At 41.4% G+C, this 18,763-nt stretch overlaps 2 protein-coding genes across 2 annotated transcripts; one reads left to right on the top strand and one right to left on the bottom strand.

Annotated features, from left to right (window-relative positions):
• The first annotated feature begins 4 nt into the window (after positions 1–4).
• Positions 5–6,573, top strand: LOC110503884 (phosphoserine phosphatase). Its single transcript, XM_021582499.3, has 6 exons — positions 5–248; positions 2,516–2,659; positions 2,842–2,976; positions 3,203–3,348; positions 5,318–5,466; positions 5,975–6,573. The coding sequence occupies exons 2-6, from the start codon at positions 2,520–2,522 to the stop codon at positions 6,083–6,085; spliced, it is 681 nt and encodes a 226-aa protein (XP_021438174.1). The 5' UTR covers positions 5–248; positions 2,516–2,519; the 3' UTR covers positions 6,086–6,573.
• Positions 6,574–7,147: 574 nt separating this feature from the next.
• Positions 7,148–15,675, bottom strand: LOC110503883 (protein NipSnap homolog 2). The gene is made up of 10 exons (XM_021582498.3): positions 15,357–15,675; positions 13,166–13,305; positions 12,903–12,948; positions 11,816–11,910; positions 10,390–10,460; positions 9,942–10,082; positions 9,604–9,635; positions 8,536–8,630; positions 8,267–8,350; positions 7,148–8,169 (listed from the first exon to the last, which is right to left on the bottom strand). The coding sequence occupies exons 1-10, from the start codon at positions 15,500–15,502 to the stop codon at positions 8,105–8,107; spliced, it is 915 nt and encodes a 304-aa protein (XP_021438173.2). The 5' UTR covers positions 15,503–15,675; the 3' UTR covers positions 7,148–8,104.
• Between the last annotated feature and the right edge of the window lie 3,088 nt (positions 15,676–18,763).

The raw sequence follows: 18,763 nt of genomic DNA, 5'->3' as shown, positions 1-18,763 counted from the left end.
GTAGTGGGCGGTCTCACGTACCGGGTTTCATTTGATTCGCGCAGCTTTCTCTTCCTCACCAGTGAACCTATTGAATGCATCTGGGAAGTCGGACAATGCTGAAACCGGGGACAGTGCTATATCAACCAAGAACATTTCACACAAAATTGTTTTCTTATTGAATAAATTAGACTTAGCTTGCAGGTCCAGCACATGCCAAAAAATACATGAAGAGTACCATTTAACACCATCAAGGACACTTTGTACAGGTAATGCAGATTCATAAATTGTCCTTAAATTGATACATTATGTAACGCATTGCATGATTTCAAATGAACTCTATTGTTTTGCTCTGTGATGCCAACCGTGCACAAATGTATTGCAGTGAAAACGCAATCCGGCAATGGCATTCATTACCTTTTGCGCGCATGCAATTCATTTTTCTCGGGGAGAGTGTTACACAACAATTCAATTGCGGGATGGTTTTCTCCAAGGGCAGGGTGCTGTTGTGCTCTTTGTTTCTACTGCCAGCGCCACTGCCAGTTCAATTCCCCGAGCTGACAAGGTACAAATATGTCGTTCTGCCCCTGTTCCTAGGCCTTCATTGAAAATAAGAATTTATTCTTAACTGACTTGCCTTAAATAAAGGTAAAAAATAAAATAAAAATACGAATTGTATTTTTACAATACGAATTGTAATTCGTAACATATACGAAATAGATGATGGACATCCACAAATGAATACATACCATACAAAACAACATAGGGGGAGACAGATTTATGTTTACTAAGTCCAGGTTGAAATGTTAGCTAAATATCAAAGAAAGTGTAATTGATTTAGGCATTCAATAATATATATTTGCAGTATCAACCATTGTTATTGCATGCATATTAGTATGCATATAGCACCGAGAGTAGCAGCAGGGTAAAAAAAAAAAAGAGGGGGCTGGGGGGGACAATGCAAACAGTCCGGGTAGCAATTTGATTAGCTGTTTAGGAATCTTATGGCTTGGGGGTAGAAGCTGTTAAGAAGCCTTTTGGACCTAGACTTGGTGCTCTGGTACAGCTTGCCATGCGGTAACAGAGAGAACAGTCTATGGCTAGGTTGGCTGGAGTCTTTGACAATTTTTAGAGCCTTCCTCTGACACCGCCTGGTATAGAGGTCTTGGATGGCAGGAAGCTTGGCCCCAGTGATGCACTGGGCCGTACACACTACTCTTTGTAGTGCCTTGCGGTCGGAGGCCGAGCAATTGCCATACCAAGCGGTGATGCAACCATGCTCTTGATGGTGCAGCTGTAGAACTTTTTGAGGCTCTGAGGACCCATGCCAAATCTTTTCAGTCTCCTGAGGGGGAATAGGCATCGTCGTGCCCTCTTCACAACGGTCTTGGTCTGTTTGGACCATGATAGTTCGTTGGTGATGTGGACACCAAGGAACTTGAACCTCTAAACCTGCTCCACTACAGCCCCATCGATGAGAATGGGGGCATGCTCGGTCCTCCTTTTCCTGTAGTCCACAATCATCTCCTTTGTCTTGGTCACGTTGAGTGAGAGGTTGTTATCCTGGCACCACACCGCCAGGTCTCTGACCTCCTCCCTACAGGCTGTCTCATCGTTGACGGTGTTGTGTCATCTGCAAACTTAAATGATGGTGTTGGAATCGTGCTTTGCCATGCAGTCATGGGTCAACAGGGAGTACAAGAGGGGACTGAGCACGCACCCCTGAGGGGCCTCCGTGTTGAGGATCAGCGTGGCAGATGTGTTGTTACCTACCCTTACCACCTGGGGGGCGGCCCGTCAGGAAGTCCAGGATCCAGTTGCAGAGGGAGGTGTTTAGTCCCAGGGTCCTTAGCTTAGTGATGAGCTTTGAGGGCACTATGGGGTTGAATGCTGAGCTGTAGTCAATGAATAGCATTCTCACGTAGGTGTTCCTTTTGTCCAGGTGGGAAAGGGGCAGTGTGGAGTGCAGTAGAAATGGCATCATCTGTGGTTCTGTTGGAGTGGTATGCAAATTGGAGTGGGTCTAGGGTTTCTGGGATAATGGTGTTGATGTGAGCCATGACCAGCCTTTCAAAGCACTTCATGGCTACAGACGTGAGGGTAGTCATTTAGGCAGGTTGCCTTGGTGTTCTTGGGCACAGGGACTATGGTGGTCTGCTTGAAACATGTTGGTATTACAGACTCGGTCAGGGACAGGTTGGTCAGCGCATTCTCTGAGTACACGTCCTGGTAATCCGTCTGGCCCTGTGGCCTTGTGAATGTTGACCTGTTTAAAGGTCTTACTCACATCGGCTATGGAGAGCGTGATTACACAGTCGTCCGGAACAGCTGATGCTCTTATGCATGCTTCATGCATGCTCAAGTAGTTAAGGCTTTGCTTTCCCTTCTCATGACCTCTGTAACTGTCTACTATTGACAAATTGAATTACTTGTTATCTGATGCACTTTCAATGTACTGTCTTGTTCAAATAGAAATTACCACTGTCAGTTAAACAATCAATTATGTTTTTGTCTCTCCTGCATGCTTTTGTTTCAGCATAATGACAACTTTATCACAGACAAAGGAAATCTTCCGGAGAGCAGACGCTGTGTGCTTTGATGTTGACAGCACTATTATCAGAGAAGAAGGCATTGATGAGCTAGCCAAATTCTGCGGGGTTGGAGATGCTGTCACAGAAATGTATGCTGTGTAGCAATTCTTAATGATTTTAAGATGAAAAGCATGTGCTTTCTTCTCTCGTTTATCTAGGCCCATCTACATTCCCCTGTACATTTCTCTGTGCCATAATTTTCTACATGTTATGTTCTAAATGTTTCATTCTCAACATATTTGTTGAGTACATTGAGTTTCTCTCATTTCAGGACTCGCAAGGCCATGGGGGGGTCAGTGACTTTTAAAACCGCTCTGACAGAGCGCCTGTCAATCATCCGATGCTCGAGGGAACAAGTGAACAAACTGATAACTGACCACCCTCCCCAGTTGACGACAGGTATTAAGTAAGTGGTTGCTGATTTCAATTGCTCAATTTTTTTTCCACTCAACACTATTTAATTATTAGCAGAGGCTATTGTAATTTTATTGTCATTCGCACATAAAATGGTTGAACTTCCAGTAGTCTCTTCAAGCTGGTTGTCTAACCTCAAGTTGCACAATTGCCTATGAAACATGTACTAATTTCTGCATGTTGTAGAATAAATGGACACAATTCCATCCATTGTCCAGGGAGCTTGTTGATACTCTGCACCAGCGCAACGTGAAGGTGTTCCTGGTCACTGGCGGTTTCCGCTGTATCGTGGAGCATGTTGCCACTCAACTCAGCATTCCCCTCCATCACGTGTATGCCAACCGCCTCAAGTTCTACTTCAATGGTAAGAGCAGATCAGAGCAGCATCAGAATCACCTCACACTGTTGCAGGGATGAACTGTAGTTGATTACTGTATGATCATTAATGTTTGAATATTATGGGTTATTTTGGTTTGACGACTTGAAGCAAAAACAGGTGGCCATCTTCTCACTCCAGTATCGCTGTACATTTGGTATTGGCACTGACCCTGCATATATAATTATTGTTTTCTTTATTATATACAGTACCAGTCAAAGGTTTGGACACACCTACTCATTCAAGGGTTTTTCTTTATTTTATATTTTCTACATTGTAGAATAATAGTGAAGACATCAAAACTATGAAATAACACATATGGAATTATGTAGTAACCAAAAAAGTGCGAAACAAATCCAAATATATTTGAGGTTCTACAAAGTAGCCACCCTTTGCCTTGATGACAGCTTTGCACACTCTTGGCATTCTCTCAACCAGCTTCACCTGGAATGCTTTTCCAACCATCTTAAAGGAGTTCCCACATATGCTGAGTACTTGTTGGCTGCTTTTCCTTCACTCTGCGGTCCAACTAATCCCAAACCATCTCAATTGGGTTGAGGTCGGGTGATTGTGGAGGCCAGGTCATCTGATACAGCACTCCATCACTCTCCTTATTGGTCAAATAGCCCTTACACAGCCTGGAGGTGTGTTGTGTCATTGTGCTGTTGAAAAACAAATGATAATTATTCTAAGCGCAAATCAGATGGGATGGTGAATCGCTGCAGAATGCTGGGTAGCCATGCTGGTTAAGTGTGCCTTGAATTCGAAATAAATCACAGTCAGTGAAACCAGCAAAGCACCCACACACCGTCACACCTCCTCCATGCTTCACAGTGGGAACCACACATACAGAGATCATCCGTTCACCTACTCTGCGTCTCACAAAGACACGCTGTTGGAACCATAAATCTCAAATTTGGACTCATCAGACCAAAGGACAGATTTACACCAGTCTAATGTCCATTGCTTGTGGTTTTTGGCCCAAGCAAGTCTCTTCTTTTTATTGGTGTCCTTTAGTAGTGGGTTCTTGGCAATTTGACCATGAAGGCCTGATTCACACAGTCTCCTCTGAACAGTTGATGTTGAGATGTGTCTATTACTTGAACTCTGAAGCATTTATTTGGACTGCAATTTCTGAGGCAGGTATCTCTAATGAACTTATTCTCTGCAGCAGAGGTAACTCTGGGTCTTCCTTTCCTGTGGCAGTCCTCGTGAGAGCCAGTTTCATCATAGTGCTTGATGATTTTTGCGACTGTACTTGTAGAAACTTTCAAAGTTCTTGACATTTTCCATATTGACTGACCTTCATGTCCTAAAGTAATTATGGACTGTTGTTTCTCTTTGCTTATTTGAGCTGTTCTTGCCATAAAATGGACTTGGTCTTTTACCAAATAGGGCTACCTTCTGTATACCACCCCTACATTGTCACAACACAACTGATTGGCTCAAATCTATTAAGAAGGAAATAAATTCCACAAATTAACTTTTAGCAAGGCACACCTGTTAATTGAAATTCATTCCAAGCGGCTACCTCATGAAACTGGTTGAGAGAATGCCAAGAGTGTGCAAAACTGTCATCAAGGCAAAGGGTAGCTACTTTGAATAATCTAAAATTATAAAATATATTTTCATGTTTAACACTTTTTAGGTTATGTGTTGTGTTATTTCAGTGTCTTCACTATTCTACAATGTAGAAATTTTGCAAAATAAAGAAAAACCCTTGAATGAGTAGGTGCCCAAAATTTTAGCGGGTCTGTATATTTTTTATTTGCATTAGTTATACTATTTTGATATTGATTACTGCACTGTTGGGTAGCGCTTGCAAGTGAAGCATTTTACTGTACTTAATAAAACTTGAACTGAACTTCAAAGGGCTGGTTTCATCCAAGCAAGCAGTAGATTGGCCTCTACAGGGAGGAATTCTTTACTAATTCAAACCATAATATTTTCCTCCTAGGTGAGTATGCTGGCTTTGACGAGACCCAGCCCACATCTGAGAGTAATGGGAAGGGGAAGGTGATCAGCATGCTCAAGGAGAAGCACGGCTTCAAGAACGTGGTGATGATTGGCGATGGAGCCACAGACCTGGAGGCCTGTCCCCCTGCAGTAAGTGTTTTGTCAATACACTTAAAGACAGGTGACAAGCTAGTATTTAAAGCTGCTATTTATGTAATCTCCGGCTTTCTGTCATAGAATACTTCATTATCTATCTTGAGAAGGAAATGTGTATATTTGTCTCTGCTCCCAACACTCCTAGACACCACAGAAACACACATACAACACATTTTAGGGGGAGCAGTGTTAACAGCAAAGCAGAGCAGTGCCTGTGGAGGAGTTAATTATTGCCTTTTTCAAAGACACAATTACAGGGGTGTATTCACTAGGAACCAAACAGAAGCAAACAGAATGAACCGGGGAGGAACCTACCTGAATTTGTCCAATAGAAACTCAAGTTTGCATTGCAAAACGTTTTGCTATGGTCTGCGTCTAATGAATACACCCCAGTACCAGATTGTCAGGTGTTAAAGGCAGCTATAATGTAAAGTAACACTGGAATAATGGACACTGGTTGCCTTTTAAGCAATTTTCCTCAGCACACTGTTTTGTTTTTCAGAATGCATTCATTGGATTTGGTGGAAATGTGGTCAGGCAGCAAGTAAAGGAGAAAAGTTTGTGGTACGTCACAAGTTTTGGAGAGCTGCTAAAAGAACTGGAGAAGATTTAACAAAGAAATACCCTACAAACCTGAAACCTCTTACAACTAGTGTTACTAATGCTAACATCAGTGTTTTATTTTCACCTAATGGTGTGCCTTTTATGGTTTTATCCAATGCACACTTTTTTTCTTCCAGTCAATAATAAAAAATAAAAAAATGTTTTAATTAAAATGTTTCTACAACAATAGTGTCTTCTTGGGTTTGACCCTTACATTTTCTACTAGAGAATATAATTCAGGTTAACCAAATGTTATTCTTTTTGGAGGGATTGGAGTCAATTCCATTTCAATTCAGCATTTGTTTAATTCCGGAATAATTGAATTGACCCCAATCCTGGATGTTTTAAACTGCACTTTTGTGGTTTTGTCCTCATTTCAATGCTTTAGTGGTCAGGAAAATATAACTACTGCATTGTACAATATGTGCCATCAAATGTGCATTTATAGATGTTTTAATTTTGCTATTGACACTAATAATAGTAAAAGTGTAAAATGCAGTTCTGAGTGTGCGTGGTCATTTAATTGCTTGTTTTCTTTGTCAGACTCATGGTACCATCCACTAAACAATGACAAACACATCCATATTGTACTGGCTAGCGCACAGTCTGGCAACAAAGGGAAGCAGTTTCCAGTTACCAGTTTCTCTTTGAATAACTTTGTGCTGACAATTCTTGCCACCTTTCATAAATACCCTGTAAATCAGGGAATAAAAACTAGTGTGAGGCATGTTACTATCAACCCTTAAACATCTTAAAATCATAACGAGTAGCAGCATGACTCCACAATTAAACTTTCATTTCAGTACATTGGTAGTTGTACCTGGGCACAAATCTTCCATGATATTAGACTTGTGGTTTAACACAGAACAGATTATTCATTATGCCGAACCAAAAACATGTTAAATCTGATCAAACTGGGCAATATCTTCTCCACAAGGCTAAAACAAGCCATGTGCACTAAACCAGTACAATAACACATCAAGCTTATTGCAGATGGGAAAGAAATAGGGAGAGAATGCCCACGATTGCAATCAATACATGCGCTTGAAAAAAATTCACAAGACATTTAGGGTTAAAATAGGCAATGGGCTTTAGCTCTGTATTCATCATACCAGTTCTCAAATAAATCCAAGTTTATTTTTCACGTACACAGATTAGCAGATGTTAAAGTAGGTGCAGCGAAATGCTTGTTTCTAGCTCCAGCAGTGCAGTAAATGTCTAACAGTACAATACACAAATTATCCCAAGAAGAAATAATCCCGCTCAGTGCCTTCACTTCAAAGTTACATAATTGACCATTAAGTAGATATTCTCTGACAAAATACAGTAACAATGCACTTGCCATTTGGACTGTCTTTCTAGCACTCTGTTTTAATCAGTAACAGCATTTCTTAGATCAGATTTCATCCAAAAGTGTAATTTTGCAATGCAACAATGTGATTCATATATTTACATTAAATAAACAAAATAACCGCTAAATCACACATTGTGCATCTATAGTGATTTTTTTTGTCAAGTCGAGCCCCAGTTGCCCAAATCTTATTCACTGCAAACAGAACACACTGCTAGGCTAGCCTTCTTTCCAAAGCAGCACTTTGGTTGGTTCTAAAATATATATACATACTAGATCAGCTGTGGCCAAGTGACCAGTGTTAATATGACCCAGTATGTTGGACATCAGTTCTCCAGCCAACCACTATCAGGAGGTTTCAATACGCTGATTTTGCAGTGTTGAGCCCTGTGCCAGTCCCTTAGAGTTCTTCCAATTATAGAAAGAGTATTTTAGGCAACAGTTTCCAGATGGGATACGATATTTTAACCTCCTGTGTCTCAGTGATGTTTTTTGAGTACCAAATATTGCTTGCGGGTACAAAGTCAGAAATGAGTAAAGTAAAATACAAAGCAAATCAGAGGGGGGTTGGTTGGCAACATTAACTAGAGTTTGAGACCACGGCAGTGAGATTTTTTACTTTGTTACATTTAAAAACAGGTGAGGTTTGGCATTCGGCCTTCTGTGTTCTCTCATAGGTTACTGCAGCGGGGAAGCCTTCATTGGGATCATGATTCTGGAGTCCATGTGCTGAATGAGAGGAACTGAAACAGAGATACATGATCAGATGAGAGTTCATATTTTTCATTTAAAAAGTGTGCACACTATGTGAAAGTACACTTCATAACTGATTTTGCTGACCTGTATAATACACAACCTCATCCCAACCCTCATGTTGCCAAGCTGCGTTCCTTGTGGCTTCTCTGGCCTCAAGGTCTTTGTAAGCTGAAATCAACAATGAAACACTGTATTATAAAATTAATGTTAGACTTCTTTTAGAAAAAGAATAACACCTTTGTATATAAGATGTACTAGGCTTTTAGGCTGAGAGGCTACAAGAATGTTAGATCTGTGTGAATGAACGAGGGGAAAGGAGAGAGGAGCGATACAGCTGGTCTGCCTGGCCTCACCCCAGAGGTGGTGCACCATGTAGAGGTTTCCGATCTGGGAGAAGAACCCTCCGACAGCCTCACTATTGTGCTGGCGGTAGCCAATAGCTCTGGCCCTTGGGAAAACATGCCAATCACAGCATCAGTCACAACACTTCCCCACAACCAATGCTTCATCTTCACATTTGCTCAATGCCACCCCATGCAGATTATAATTTGTATATCTATTTAACCTTACTTTATACAAGTATTCAATTAAGAACATATTCTTATTTGTCATGATGACCTGTCAAAGAGGCGAGCACAGCAGCCATATACAATTATAATGGGCTACTGTGCATGTGGTGTCTCTGTTTGGACACTCATTTGACTACTCATACAGTTTGATTGAACTTGCTTGAAAACTAACATTCCAGTTTAGCAGAACCAGTTAACTATGCAGACAGTTGGATTGGACGTACTCATGCATTGAGACTGCAAACTGTATGGTGTGGGGTTGGAGACATTTCACTATTGGCTCTGAAGCAGTCCCATTAGTCATCGTATATACAATCATATCAATACCAATCATGTACAGTAATTTTAATTAGCCAAATCATACTGACTTAATTCATGTTGTTTTAACAATGTGGCATGACTTTTTTTTAAATTACATTTTCCCCAATTAGAATTGATAACTCTGATCAATTACTGAATCAAATAAATCAGAGGGAGTACACACAATCACAAATTAAACTTATTTTGGCAGACAAGTTTGAATAATTCAGGACAATTAATTAACATTGAAATATTGAATATTTGTCATAAACAAACAAATGTTTTCAACATAAACCTGAGAGAATGGAGTCATCCAGGCTCATAGGCTCCTGTTGAACGTAAACAACTAAATTCAATCTGAAAATAGCAAGGACAATAGTATAATCTCCCTTTAAGTCCTGAGCACTCTAGGATCTAACAGAGTATCAAAATAGTGTCTCTCTGGAATAGCTTTAATTAAGGAGAAAGTGGGGAAGAAAGTGTTAACCAGAAAAAAACTATATGCTGAAAGTAAAGATGATGAGTAGTTCAAATGTCATCAGATTACCTTACCAGTAATTACCCCACTCAATCATGGTACCAGGCTGGAAAAAGGAAACATAAGAAAAAAGGTTTTGTATTTTACAGGAATATCAAAGTGTGTGACACAATTTCCTCCACGATTCAAAATTAATCATAAAGTCCCTTTCACCTGGATTGCAATATAGGCCTACATTTATGAGCATAATGTTTCCATAGAGCATACACAAACTCTCCAAAGTTTGTGTCAACAATTGCCCACCTTTTGCATTATCTCATGGTGATTCATATTTGTTCAGAAATATAGCACCATCCTAAACTAAACCCCTAGTAGTACTATGGTTAATGAGGTTCAGTCACTAAGTACTCACTCTGAGCTGGTAGGACCTGAGCTCGTAGATGTTGGGTCCCTTCCTGGGGATGGGCTCGTTCCAGAAGCTGAACTCCAGGAGCAGTTGGTTCCTACGAGACAACAGCATCTTTCCTCTCTCCTCCCGGTACTTCATGAACTCCTGTGGATGAACGTCAATCTGGGTGTCAACCTCATATCAATAAGCACATATGATACCGCACTGTCTATCTAAAGAGGGGTTCTTTAGCTGTAGATTATAAGCCAGGGGTTATAGTAGGGCTGGAGCAAAAGCCAGCACACCCAGTAGCTCTTCAGAAGGAAGGTTGGCCACCCAGTATATGACTTAATGTGACAGGCAACATCAGACAATACTAGCATATGAAGCTATATTCTAGAATACTATGTTCAAAGTGAAGGCTTCTAGATGCTGCCGGGGAGGAATTGACAGTCATGCAACAGTTTGTTACCTTGTTCTGCCTAAGTTTGCTCATGACCTCAGTCAGAGCTGGGTATCCTCCTCTATACCGCCACATATGGACTGGAAAAACACACAACAGCAATTACTTTGCAAAGCAATAATAAGCATATTCAGAGACATATCCATAATCCTTCTGATAAGTGTAAGGGCATTATTTCAGCAATGCAAAACCAACAGCCAGGTAACTACGGACATGTGTAGACATGATATGGGTAGGCTGGGGTTAGGCAACACTGGTCCTGGAAAGGTCTGCAGGTGCTGAGCAATTAGTGCTTTTTGAGGTCGCTTTGGTTTCGGTTCGACTATAAAAACTATAATCACAGTTTTCAATTATAAAGGTTGATTGCTGTAACACAGAATAAAACAATTAATACAAGTCCCATGATGGTTGTGACTGCCCATTACTTCTTATTACTTAATAACCATTAATTGATAAGCAGGTAGTCACTGCCCATTACTTTACTTGAATACATGATTTCAGTTGTTGTGTATTTTACATTTGTTTTATTTGATTACTTTATTATTTAATTCCAAGTCAACATCTCATCTCTATAGAGCAGCTGTCTATGCTTTCTGACAAAATCATTATTTTGTAGTTCTTCAAAGTAAATAAGGCATACTTTTATGACTGCTGAATACCAACTATTAATCACTTATATCATGTATTTTGAGGTAACAACTGCTCTCTATATCAACTCACGATTGCACATTCTTCTCATCTGTAGCAGGTGTAAAAGAAACACAGACCGGCCAAGTATATGCACAATGGATTATGGTCATTGTAGGTAATTACCACGTTTTATGTGCTAAACTATGTAGAATATTGGCCTGTTGGAAACTACAACTCCCTACTACGTCGCACAGTTCAGGCTGGATTTGATTTAACTCTAGAGAACCTGTGCAATGTGCGCATTGAGCTCACACAAAAAAGCTAATGAAATGGTATTCAAATAATTGAACCAACATTCGTCAATTAGTTGCACAGGGGGCTGCTGAGGGGAGAATTGCTCATAATAATGGCTGGAAAGGAGCAAATGGAATGGCATTAAACACCTGTACATCATGTGTTTGATACCATTCCACATACTCTGCTCCAGTCATTAACACGAGCCCGTTCTCCCCAATTAAGGTGCCACCAACCTCCTGTGATTAGTTGTTTAAAAAACTAAAAATAACCAACATTTCGGTTAATCGCTCAGCACTATTTGCAGGCTTTGTTATTATTGCCAGGTGGGTGTAACGCCGACTTAATTGAATCATCATATCACTACGAAAATGTGCGAGACTGGTTCAATGAAGGCCATTTCTCCTGAACTAAGGTTGCATATCCCTACAGGTGTGCCAATTCCAGAGAATGTGCAGTTCAACTAGACTAGAAAGTGGAGGAGTGTGTACTCTGCTGCCAGCATTCTTACCAGCCTGGTCCTGCTCTCCATACCAGGTGTTCCAGGTACCCACCAGCTCACATGGATAGTACTTATCATTATGGATAGATGGCAGGGTCTCCTCACTGTCAAGGGAAAACAATAACAAACACATTCTACCAGGGAGCCTAGCGGTTAAGAGCGTTGGGCCAGTAACCGAAAGGTCGGTGGTTCGTATCCCTAAGCCAGCAAGCTGGGAAAAATCTGCCGTTCGGCCTTTGACCAGTTAACAACCACTACCCCCCGGGTGCTGATGACATGCAAGTCGATTAAGGCAGCCCCCCGCACCTCTGATTCGGAGGGGTTGGGTTAAATGCTGAAGACAGATTTTGGTTGAATGCCTTCAGTTGTGCAACTGACTAGGTTCCCCTTATAATAATTGTTTGATATATAATATAAAAATGTGACTTATGACTATAACAGATTAACTGTTATTATTGATGCCTGGATGCAATAATTTGATGTTAGCACAGACACCACTGCAGCTTTCTTGTCAGGTTTCTCTTAGGACTTCAACAGCTAAATAGAATGCTCTATAACAATCCCCACCCCAAATGTTTCAAATATGCATTTTGGTGGTGTCTTCTGTGTCTAAACCAGTTGTGCAGATTATACGATAAGTAAAAGGATATTATTATTTAGTCATCTTAAGTATAAGCATAGATAAATTATTCTACACACTGTTGCCATGCCAGTGAGTCAATTGCATCACAGGAATAAAACTGAAAACATTTCGGCTAAACCCTGCCCTTACGGAAAAACCACATGAATTTCACGTGATCTTATGTGACGTTAATTTCATACCATGTGGCAACATGTGTTCCAAAGACACGTTTTCACGTCATGTGATTTTCCACACATGAAAGCATGTGTTTTTTCTGTAAGGGTGCACAACCCACTAGTGACACCAGCTGTGCAGTCATAATATCCCAGCTACTACTACCGTTTACCTTATATTTCACACATACTCAACAACCAAATTAAACAACCATTTGCGACAGTACTACCCTCAGTATGGCTACTACTTGAGCGGCTTCAGGTATAAAGGCCTAGACTGAACAAGGTCCATTTTACTTACCAAAGCTGGTTGTAGGCATCTAGGCACTCTGGTTTCACGTTATGGACTGTAACAGAACAAGCTCTATTAGACATAGTGCCCTCTGTGTTGGAAGGGGTTAAATTGGTCACACTTTACATTACAGTCAAGGTCTGGAAGTACAGTGAAACAAGTATTGTAATTACACATTTCTACATTATGCTTATGGTTATTACACTGCACTCAAAACTCTGAAATATAAAAAAGTAATTAAAGTGAACAAGTTACAGTAAAGCACAACTTACACTGGATTTTGTAGAGGTTGCTTTCCTCATTCTTGGTAAGCAAGTGGGAGTGGGCATCCTTTCTGGGATCAACTTTACGCACAAATAGCGACTTGAACCAGCTGTCTTCACGACTCCTATGGTTTGACGCTGACAACCCCCTGGAGAAAAAAATACAGATGGTAGTGTTAATACACATGTGAACGGAGACATCTTATGAAGTTACTGACTCATCTATTCCTGCAGCAAAGGATTGCACTGCTGAGTAGTGAGTTGAAGTCAGATCTGCCCATGCATGTATTCCACATTTCTCCACGGGTGAATGACAGCAAGGTCTATCTAAGAATAATAATAGTAACACATGCACTGTATGATGTTGATACCCAAGCTGCCTACACACAATGTTTGAGAAAATGGACAGTAGTTTCCTACATGCAGTACTATTTCTTGCATGTCTCTGGCTGTTTCCAAAGTAAACAACAAGCATTGACAGTTACAGCTTGCCACAGACTACCACTGCTGCACATACAGTACACACGCGCAATCATGGTGCTTATGAACTAAAAATTCTTAAAATAAAAATGATGCATCATTGACTAGTTGACATAAGGTAAAGAAATGCTGATGTAGTAACATAGTCAATTAATGTCATGCAAAATACAGTAAGCTACACTATATATACACACACAAATGTGGATAACCCTTCAAATTAGTGGATTCGGCTATTTCAGCCACACCAGTTGCTGACAGGTGTATAACATCTAGCACAAAGCCATGCAATCTCCATACACAAACATTGGCAGTAAAATGGCCTTACTGAAGAGCTCAGTGACTTTCAACCAGGTACCGTCATAGGATGCCACCTTTCCAACAAGTGAGTTTGTCAAATTTATGTCCTGCTAGACCTACCACGGTCAACTTTAAGTGCTGTTATTGTGAAGTGGAAACTTCTATGAGCAACGCCGGCACACAAGCTCACAGAACGGGACTGCTGAGTGCTGAAGCGTGTAGCATGTAAAAATCATCTGCGCTCAGTTGCAAATTGCATCTGGAAGCAACTTCAGCACAAGAACTGTTCCTTTGGGTGATTCATGAAATGGGTTTCCATGGCCGAGCAGCCACACACAAGCCTAAGATCACCATGCACAATGCCAAGCGTGTAAAGTTTTTGCCGCCACTGGACTCTGTAGCAGTGGAAACGCGTTCTCTCGAGTGATGAATCACGCTTCATCATCTGGTAGTCCAACGGGCAAATCTGGGTTTGGCAGATGCCAGGAGAACACTGTCTGCCCCAATGCATAGTGTGAACTGTAAAGTTTGGTGGAGGATAAATAATGGTCTGGGGCTGTTTTTCATGGTTCAGGCTAGGCCAATTAGTTCCAGTGAAGGGAAATCTTAACGCTACAGCATACACTGACATTCTAGACGATTCTGTGCTTCCAACTTTGTGGCAACAGTTTGAGGAAGGTCCTTTCCTGTTTCAGCATGACAATGCCCCTGTGCATAAAGCGAGGTCCATACAGAAACCGTTTGTCAAGATCGGTGTGGAAGAACTGCACAGAGCCCTGATATCAACCCCATCGTACCCCTATGGGATGAATTGGAACGCCGACTGCAAGCCAGGCCTAAACGGCCAACATCAGTCCCAGCCCTCATTAATTATCTTGTGGCTGAATTGAAGCAAGTCCCAGCAGCAACGTTCCAACATCTAGTGGAAAGCCTTCCCAGAAGAGTGGAGGCTGTTATAGCTGCAAAGGGGGGGACCAACTCCATATTAATGCCCATGATTTTGGAATGAGATCTTCGATGAGCAGGTGTCCACATACTTTTGGTCATGTAGTGTATATCCACAACAGTAGCACTACCTTTATAATAATGACCTTGAGCATGTGTGATAATAATTCACTGTTAGACAGACACGTACACTAGTAACTGGGTATGCCGTGCATTAACTTCAAGAATGTAACCATTTTAGAATAGCTCAAATTAGAAGGTGCACTAATTAGTAGCTTATCAAATAGACGACAGGCCAATAGTTGACTGGCTAGCTATTTATGCTAGCTTGCTAGCAGTCATTTGTTCAGGTTCACTCCTGCACACTTGCAGCATAAACGAGTCAGTGGGAGCCTCTATTCTCCAAAATCGTCAATGGAACAAAAGTCAGAACCCAAACGCTTTAAATCCTAAACGTAAAAAGTAATAATAGTCACACCTGGATAAAACGACGGTCTGTCCTGTTGACTGGGCCGTGTTTTTTGCCTGACTCAGGCCATTGCCAAATCTCTGAAGGACTCGCGTCGCCATCTTCCATTGATCACGCTGGAGCGTGTTCATTACGCCGAATCGGTTGCAAAACATTTCTTAAACGGAAGCAAACGGAACAAATGGGCGGGACCTAGCTGAATTTGTCCAATAGAAGCTCTCGTTTTGTTCTGTTTGCTTCCGTTTGGTTCTTAAACGATAAACGGTTTCCGTAATGAATACACCTCCGTCTTATGCTAAAACACTATTATTACTTTGTCTACAATGTAGCCACCAGGTGGTAGTAAAACACAAACAAATGAATGGTGTGACCAGGGGAGGACCACCTGTCCTCGGTACTATGTTACTGTTTTTACATACACACTTTAAAAGGAGACTGGTGTGTGTGTTCCTCTTCTTTGTAGACTTTATTTCTTTATTTTTTTGCTTGACTGAATATATCTACTGTATTTTCTATGATTGGGGATAAATGGAAGACTTTTTTCATGCATTCTAAAATCTTTGATGATGTACCTGTTCTAAATTCCCTGGCCTCCAGGACAGTCTACATCAGGTGACTGGAATGATATACTCTTTTTTTATGTACTCTTCCAGCTGACGCTTGACTGACCTTCATGTCTTAAAGTAATGATGGACTGTCGTTTCTCTTTGCTTATTTGAGCTGTTCTTGCCATAATATGGACTTGGTCTTTACCAAATAAGGCTACCTTCTGTATACCACCCCTACCTTGTCGCAACACAACTGATCGACTCAAACGCATTAACAAGGAAAGAAATTCCACAAATCTACTTCATTGGAAATTCATTCCAAGTGACTACCTCATGAAGCTGGTTGAAAAAATGCCAAGAGTGTGCAAAACTGTCATCTAGGCAAAGGGTGGCTACTTTGAAGAATCCCAAATACTTTTTTGGTTACTATTATTCTACAATGTAGAAAATAGCAAAAATACAGAAAAACCCTTGAATGAGTAGGTGTGTCCAAACTTTTGACGGGCACTGTATACACACTACATGACCAAATCACCTGCTCATCAAACATCAAACAAACCATGGAAACCCATTTCATGAACCTCCCGACGAACAGTTCTTGTGCTGCAGAGGTAGTTTGAAACTCGGTACTGAGTGCTGCAACCGAGGACAGACGATTTTTAAGCACTACGCACTGTCCCGTTCTGTGAGATTGTGTGGCCTACCACTTGGCGGCTGAGCCGTTGTTGCTCCTAGACGTTTCCACTTAACAATGAGAGCACTTACAGTTGATCTAGCAGGGCAGAAATTTGAAGAACTGACTTGTTGGAAAGGTGGCATTCTATGACAGTGCCACGTCATAGGATCACTGAGCTCTTCAGTAAGGGTCATTCTACTGCCAATGTTTGTCTATGGAGATTGCATGGCTGTGTGCTCTATTTTATGCACCTGTCAGCAAGGGGTGTGGCTGAAATAGCCAAATCCACTCATTTGTAGTGGTGTCCACATACTTCTGGACATGTAGTGTGTACAGTGCCTTCGGAAAGTATTCAGACTCCGATACTTTTTCCACATTTTGTTATGTTACAGTCTTTTCCTCATCAATAGTGGAGCAGGTTGAGAGCTTCAAGTTCCTTGGTGTCCACATCACCAACAAACTAGAATGGTCCAAATACACCAAGACAGTCGTGAAGAGGGCACGACAAAGCCTATTCCCCCTCAGGAAGCTACAGAGGGTAGTGCATATTGCCCAGTACATCACTGGGGCTAAGCTGCCTGCCATTCAGGACCTCTACACCAGGCGGTGTCAGAGCAAAGCCCTAAAAATTGTCAAAGACCCCAGCCACACCAGTCATAGACTGTTCTCTCTGCTACCGCATGGCAAGCGGTACCGGAGTGCCAAGTCTAGGACAAAAAGGTTTCTCAACAGTTTTTACCCCCAAGCGATAAGACTCCTGAGCAGGTAATCAAATGGCTACCCAGACTATTTGCATTGTGTGACCCCCCCCCCCCCCCCCCCCCAACCCCTCTTTTACACTGCTACTACTCTCTGTTTATCATATATGCATAGTCACTTTAACTATACATTCATGCCAATACTACCTCAATTGGGCCGACCAACCAGTGCCCCCGCACAGTGGCTAACCGGGCTATCTGCATTGTGTCCCGCCACAAACCAACCCCTCTTTTCTGCTTCTGCTACTCTCTGTTCATCATATATGTATAGTCACTTTAACCATATCTACATGTACATACTACCTCAATCAGCCCGGCTAACCGGTGCCTGTATATAGCCTCGCTACTGTATATAGCCTCTCTACTATTATTTTCCACTGTTTTTTTTACTGTTGTTTTTATTTCTTTACTTACCTATTGTTCACCCAGTACCTTTTTTGCACTGTTGGTTAGAGCCTGTAAGTAAGCATTTCACTGTAAGGTCTACCTGTTGTATTCGGCACACGTGACAAATAAACTTTGATTTGATTTGAATCTACACCCAATACCCCATAATGACAAAGCCAAAATAGGTTTTTAGAAATGTTTGCAAAAACAGAAATACCTTATTTACATAAGTATTCAGACAATTTGCTATGAGACTCAAAATTGAGCTCAAGAGCATCCTGTTTCCATTGATCATCCTTGAGATGTTTCTGCAACTTGACTGGAGTCCACCTGTGTTAAATTCAATTGATTGGACATGATTTGGAAAGGAACACACCTGTTTATATAAGGTCCCACAGTTGACAGTGGATGTCAGAGCAAAATTGTCTGTAGAGTTCCGAGACAGGATTGTGTCGAGACACAGATCTGGGGAAGGGTACCAAAATATTTATGCAGCATTGAAGGTCCCCAAGAACATACTGGCCTCCATCATTCTTAAATGGAAGAAGTTTGGAACCACCTAGAGCTGGTCACCCAGCCAAACTGAGCAATCGGGGAAGAAGGGCCATGGTCAGAGAGGTGACAAAGATCCCAATGGTCACTCTGATAGAGCTCCAGAGTTCCTCTGTGGCGAAGGGAGAAACATCCAGAAGGACAACCATCTCTGCAGTACTCCACCAATTCGGCCATTATGGTAAAGTGGTCAGACAGAAACCACTCCTCAGTAAAAGGCTCATGACAGACCACTTGGACTTTGCCAAAAGGCACCTCAAGACTCTCAGACCATGAGAAATAAGATTCTCTGGTCTGATGAAACCAAGATTGAACTCTTTGGCCTGAATGCCAAGCGTCACGTATGGAGGAAACTTGGCACCATCCCTACGGTGAAGCATGGTGGTCATAGCATCATGCTGAGAGAATGTTTTTCAGAGGCAGGGATTTAGAAACTAGTCAGGATCAAGAGAAAGATGAATGGAGTGAAGTACAGAGAGATCCTTGATGAAAACC

Source organism: Oncorhynchus mykiss, chromosome 24, assembly GCF_057628025.1.
Source record: "Oncorhynchus mykiss isolate SJ-2025 chromosome 24, ASM5762802v1, whole genome shotgun sequence".
NCBI classification, from domain to species: domain Eukaryota; kingdom Metazoa; phylum Chordata; class Actinopteri; order Salmoniformes; family Salmonidae; genus Oncorhynchus; species Oncorhynchus mykiss.
This window is presented reverse-complemented; position numbering and strand designations above follow the sequence as displayed.

What these genes read in the sequence shown, in the direction of transcription:
- LOC110503884 (XM_021582499.3), top strand. Translation starts at nt 2,520, where the DNA reads ATGACAACTTTATCACAGACAAAGGAAATCTTCCGGAGAGCAGACGCT. An exon ending in CAGTTGACGACAGGTATTAA is followed by an intron (nt 2,977 to 3,202) that starts GTAAGTGGTTGC and finishes TCCATTGTCCAG; the next exon opens with GGAGCTTGTTGATACTCTGC. An exon ending in TGGAGGCCTGTCCCCCTGCA is followed by an intron (nt 5,467 to 5,974) that starts GTAAGTGTTTTG and finishes TTTGTTTTTCAG; the next exon opens with AATGCATTCATTGGATTTGG.
- LOC110503883 (XM_021582498.3), bottom strand. Translation starts at nt 15,502, where the DNA reads ATGTTTTGCAACCGATTCGGCGTAATGAACACGCTCCAGCGTGATCAA. An exon ending in CAACCTCTACAAAATCCAGT is followed by an intron (nt 12,949 to 13,165) that starts GTAAGTTGTGCT and finishes GTTCTGTTACAG; the next exon opens with TCCATAACGTGAAACCAGAG. An exon ending in GCAAACTTAGGCAGAACAAG is followed by an intron (nt 10,083 to 10,389) that starts GTAACAAACTGT and finishes GTTCATCCACAG; the next exon opens with GAGTTCATGAAGTACCGGGA.